Source organism: Borostomias antarcticus (assembly GCF_949987555.1).
Source record: "Borostomias antarcticus genome assembly, chromosome: 22".
NCBI classification, from domain to species: Eukaryota; Metazoa; Chordata; class Actinopteri; order Stomiiformes; family Stomiidae; genus Borostomias; species Borostomias antarcticus.
In genome coordinates, this window is record NC_140255.1 from 6398922 (window position 1) to 6404780 (window position 5859).

General features: G+C 43.1%; 1 protein-coding gene across 1 annotated transcript; it reads left to right on the forward strand.

Annotated features, from left to right (window-relative positions):
* Nucleotides 1–464: 464 nt before the first annotated feature.
* LOC311324202 (tyrosine-protein phosphatase non-receptor type substrate 1-like) lies at nucleotides 465–3007 on the forward strand (the record flags this gene model as incomplete). Its single annotated transcript, XM_084456603.1, has 4 exons — nucleotides 465–528; nucleotides 986–1324; nucleotides 1658–1794; nucleotides 2722–3007. The coding sequence occupies 4 exons, from the start codon at nucleotides 465–467 to the stop codon at nucleotides 2812–2814; spliced, it is 633 nt and encodes a 210-aa protein (XP_084312729.1). The 3' UTR covers nucleotides 2815–3007.
* Nucleotides 3008–5859: the final 2852 nt, after the last annotated feature.

Consider the following 5859-nt stretch of genomic DNA (forward strand, 5'->3'; position numbering starts at 1 on the left):
TTTGGAACTATTAACTCATGCCAGCATTGTATCTACTCAAGAATTATTATGCTGTAGCTCAGCTTTGCCCAAAATTAGCTTTCTATTGTTGCTTGCTAATGTTGGCCAAACCAAGCTATCATTTAGATGGGACTTGCCAAACAAAAAATTGCCGCTAGTCGTAATGCAAATCTTCTGTTCTACAGTACCTTCCTTCCAATTCCATTCACTGTTCTACCTTCCTTACAATGAATGTATTATATTGTCCACCCTCTACAATAGTAGCTACAAGCTATCATTCAGATGAACATCGCCGTGATGCTAATTTTCATTATGTGCTACTCCATTCATTAACGCTAACAACCTGTGTAATGTGGGAAGGAAGGAACAGAGGAACAGAAACAGAAGTTAGACAAATGCGGAAGTTAGACATAGTCGGCCTATATATTTCCTGTTGTTTGAGGTGGAGTGTTACTCTTGTCGGCATGTCTGCTACTTGTGTGTTGGTTCTCATCTTCGCTCTCTCTCACACAACCCTGGGTGGGAAAGGTACTGTACATTTAAATACAAATTAATGATTTTCAGTCAGCATTAAAATCATCTTTTGAGTACTCTGCACTGAATGAACTCTAGTTACTAAATGATTATCTACAGTTAATGTTACTACTACAGTTACTACACATTGCATGTGTGTGTTGGTGTGTACTGCTGTGTGACTTCATCTACAGTATTATATATGCACACTGCTATAATATTGATTGAGAATCGCATATGAGACCAAGATGACATGCTAAATAGTAATAATAGCAAATTGCAATAGTAAAAAGCAATTTATTATTTTTGGCTTGTAAAAAATGTGTCTGGCCGGTACATTTAGTCATTTACCATGTTGAGAATGTACAAACAAATTAAAAACTGATTTGGAGAAGTGTTGGGATCTGTGTTGCCCATGTATGCGTGTGTCTGTGCTCATGTGTGACTGACTTTCAATATGGATCCACTAAAGGAAACGCGAGACTGCTGCGTCTGAAGGAAGGCAAGTCCGCCACCATCAACTGCAGCATCCCTGCTTTACCACAACAAGGATCCCTGAGTCTGCAAACTGGCCTGGGTCAGTTTGCAGAAGTGTTCCGCTTCGACTTTGAAACCAAAAAACCAACATATAAAAAAAACATCAACAGCAGACTGCAACACAAATTAGAGGGAGCGCAAAATGTGATCACTATCAATAACCTGACCGTTGAGGACACTGGAGTGTACTGGTGCGTCTACAACCAATTGAATCTGACAACCACAAAAGTGGAAAAGACTGAGGGAAGTGGGTCTGTTCTGCTGGTGGTGGATGGTGAGTGTTGCCCGTGTGCTGCTCTTGTGTTTATTTGGATCTCTGTTAGTGGAAGCCTTAGTAATAAGACACTGGACTGGGGGAGGTCACATGCACACAAGACCGCAACCAGGGACTGTTACAGGCCTCGCAGGCATTATCTTAAAGGCCAAGGACTGCAAATGAACATGTACACCAGCAGTAGCCTGCTTCAGAGCAGGGATTCAATAGTGATAGTTTCTCTTCATGTTGAAGCTTTGAAATGAGGATGTGTAAGGAGGGAAAATGACATGGGAATTGGAGTCAGCTGGTGATGGTGGTGTGTGTGTGCATGTGTGTGTTGCTGTGCCACAGTTGCAGAGCAGTGTGACGGGGGTGATGTCCGCGGGTCCCCAGGCGTCTCCGTGACTCTGATCTTGGTAACGTCTGTCATCTCTGGAGGCGTGCTCCTACTCATGGTCATCGGCCTCTTCATCTTGTTCATCCCCAAGGTAACGACCCGACGAAACTGTGTGTGTGTGTGTCAGTGTTTGTGCACCATGAAGGTTTCAGCACCTACAGTATGTGGTTGGCAGGAAAATAAACTGTGGTTGAGCAAGTTGGTACTGTATGACTCATCTGTGTGGGCCCATGGATTCTTCACAGCCTTGTTTTCATGATAGAAAGCAACAATATGTGCTATTGGTTTGAGTTGCACCTGTCCAACCGAGGTTTGGGGACTTTAAAGTTATTCGTTATTCTGGGGGTTTACACGAAGTCTGCCCCCTTCGGTTTCGTCAAGTCTTTTCGTCATCCAGTATGTGGGTAAAGTTTCTCACTTTTTCGGAATGTATCTGTGATGAAGCACAGTTAGAGTGGCTTCATCATCATCATACATTAGCTACAGTGTAGAGTTAAAGCAGTGTGCCGAAGTGTCCTTGAGCAAGACACTGAACCCCAAAAACAGGACTCCAGGCCTTTCTGTGCAGTTTGCATGTTCTCCCCGTGTTCCAAGAGGTTCCTCCCAAAAGAACCCAATACAAACAACATGCAGAAGAACAGACACTCTTCAGTCTGGTCCCTGACCAGAACCTGGACCGAGCGCTTGAACTTGGTCCCTGGGCGCCACTGACGAGGCTGCCCACTGCTCCTGGCTGCCCCTGGAGGAGGACAGCTTGGATGGAAAAATGCAGAGGACAAATTCCACCGGCAACCACTGATCGCATATGTGTTGTGTCTCCGCTCACTGTGTAATTGTGTGTCATTTGCCATGTGGGGAATTTAAGACCCCTCGAGTTCCCACATTATTATTATTTCTATTATTATCTCAAGCCAGGGCCAACATGCATCACAAAACAGAGGCCAGATTGATTTGACATGACATCTCCTGTGTCGTATCAGTGTCTGATACGGCTTTATGTCTGATGCTCCCACTGTAGATGAAGGCATGCTGCACCAACATGAGAGAGGCCCCGACCGGGCATCAGAAGGTCCAGGTCTACGAGGACATGCGGGCCACTATCAGGCGCTAAAGGTGGTAGCACCCCGCAGCCACCCTACCCTACCGCCACCTTGGTTTCAGAAACCACCTCTCACCAGTTGTCATATGCCAGATTAACATGTTCTCTCCAAGCTTCGAATAGTGTATGGTTGTATTATTGTGTGATATTTACAGGCAATACATTGATGTAAGTGTTTACAGGCAATATATTGAGTGCAATTAGATTAAATACGGGAAATTGTTTAATAATATTTTTCCATGAACATGTAACATATTAAACAGTTTTGTTTGGATTTGAACACTGGACATTTGTTTTGTTAGATATTTAGTGATTTTTATTCTCTTGTCCCCATCACTTACACTAACGATGCTAGCAAACTTCAACTTGACGAAAGACGAAAGAAGATGTACTTGTGAGTTCTGGCAAGTAGTAGTACATTGGCTCTTCCTACGTTAAATGCAATTATTGTTAGTCACTTTGGATAAAAGCGTCTGCTAAATGACTGTAATGTAATGTAATGTAACTTGAGATATCTCAAGAGAACCATTTTTTTGGTGTATATAATCACATTTAAAAAGAAAGTCCCTTTCATGCTAATTTCCATCAGGGTTTTGAAACCCACAGTAGGTGTTGATGTAGGCTACTACAGGTCTTTCTGGAAGGCCTTCTGTCTCTCAACCAAATATCTTAACATTCATCTACATGTTGATAAGAATCCTGAATTCCCATTTTACATGAAAGATGTTCTGAGTTTCCAGGGAGGAACCTGGACCTGGACAGCCTCCCTGAAGTAGATCCAGTAGACCCAGTGACACAGCTGCCTAGCCCAGGCCCAAAGAAGGGTCTAGATAGGGTTGTTTTTCTGACACTCAGGGCATGACTCATGAGTCAAGAGCTGGGGTTCTAAATGTCACCTTGTGTGCCAAAAACATTGCTGAACCAACAGCGACAGCAGAGATGTTTTGACACACAAAGCACAAAGCATGTGGTGAGAGTGTTGTCAGAGCTGTGTCTTAGTCTGTGGAAACTTAGCATTTCCGCAACCCTGCTCGCTAACTCAACAGTACAAGAGGTACTGTATGGTGAAGGTGTTATGTGATGTTTGTTTGTGGTTAAAGATGCGGGGGGGGGGGGGGGGGGGTCGAGGACTTCCTGTGCCTGCACGCCTGCAGCAGGTGATGAGAAATAACTGGAAACTGTGCTTCATGGCAATGCGACCCCGTCGAGTGGAAATGAGATCACATTTACTGCTGCAAAAATAAAAGAGCTGTTCTCATCCACACGACCATGCCGCATATCCGCTTGTCAGTGTCAGACAGGCTTCTAAATGGTGCAATCAATAGTCACCGGCATAGTCAGGCTCATCTGTAGTTCTATGTGTCATAGTCAGGCTCATCTGTAGTTCCATGTGTCATAGTCAGGCTCATCTGTAGTTCTATGTGTCATAGTCAGGCTCATCTGTAGTTCCATGTGTCATAGTCAGGCTCATCTGTAGTTCTATGTGTCATAGTCAGGCTCATCTGTAGTTCCATGTGTCATAGTCAGGCTCATCTGTAGTTCCACGTGTCATAGTCAGGCTCATCTGTAGTTCTATGTGTCATAGTCAGGCTCATCTGTAGTTCTATGTGTCATAGTCAGGCTCATCTGTAGTTCTATGTCAGCCCATTTTGTCTCTGTCTCCACTGCTGGGGGAAGAACAGCTTGTGGAACTCCATGGTCTCAGCCTGTCAAGACTCGTCTGTGTCAATAAACCTGACATCAACCCAAGACATCGTCCTTACTCAGAAACCAATAGTGCTGGTGGAGACACAGTGAGATAAGATCACACCGTTCCACTGCAAGTGCACTGGTTCTGTCAACTGTGAAACAGCTCGTCTTACAGAAATGTTTTGACAAGGGCTTGTACCATATCTCATTGAACATAAGTGGGGCATCATCATTATGAGACTCAAACCACACCTCAGGTTGACTTACAGTATTAGTCAAATTAGTAATTTAGATTGTTGGATAGGATACAGTACCTGCACATACTGTTAGGCATTAGCTTTGTCATTCAGTGCTAATTCTGCAGGCTATTACTTGAAATGCCAAACGTAGTTTGTCTTGGGTAGCTTAAATTGTCTGGAGTGGACCAAAGTGCTAGCCTGGAAGCCAGACTTCCTTGCAAAAATTGTTTTGCTTTTGTGACAGCCTACAGTCTGGCCTTCCAGAAGTGTTCGGGAGTACTTGTCTTCACTCCTTCAGCCAGTGTAACAAAACGTTTGCCAAATCCAGTCGGAAGAATGGTGAAAACGTCTTTTCGTCCGAGAAACTCCACCTGTACATACTCTTGTTTTTGTTTAATTGTTATTGAGTATATTTCTACAATAACTGAACATATTGCTGTGTTTATTCTACTAACGTCAACGTTACCGGAAGACCGCTTTACCAGTGGCCTGTATTTCATTTTCACGCATCAACTACGGGAACCAATCAGGGACTGCGTCCCCACTGGGGGGCAGAACAGCAATTAAAAGGCAGTCCCTGATTGGCCCATTCATTTGTAATTTCTGTAAATCGATGTGGATGAGGAGAAGTCCAGACTGATCCGTGTAGAGCAGAATGTGAGCTCACGTGATCAGGATGGCAACGCCAGGCTACCAAATTGCACTCACCATCTGCTTTACATGTGTGTGATCTGTGTAACATTGTTCATATGAATATAATTAGGTGGGCTAGCTTGTAGAAGCTAGCCCAACTTGTGATATTCCCACTATTTCTTTCTTTCTTTCTTTCTTTCTTTCTTTCTTTCTTTCTTTCTTTCTTTCTTTCTTTCTTTCTTTCTTTCTTTCTTTCTTTCTTATTATTCTCCCCAGTTTTTGTCTCCTTAACTACTTCTTCATACTTTGTGCTAGAAACTTCATTCAAACTTTAAAATGTTCATAATGTTTAGCTCTTTAACGGATCCATTCAGATTTTTTATAGTAGAAATTTAACTTTTAAAACTATTTTTTGTCCCATTGAAACTGCTTGAAACTGCTTTTGGAATGTTCAGAAACTTTATGTTTTTAGAGTGGTAGCAGCAGTTGCTTTGAA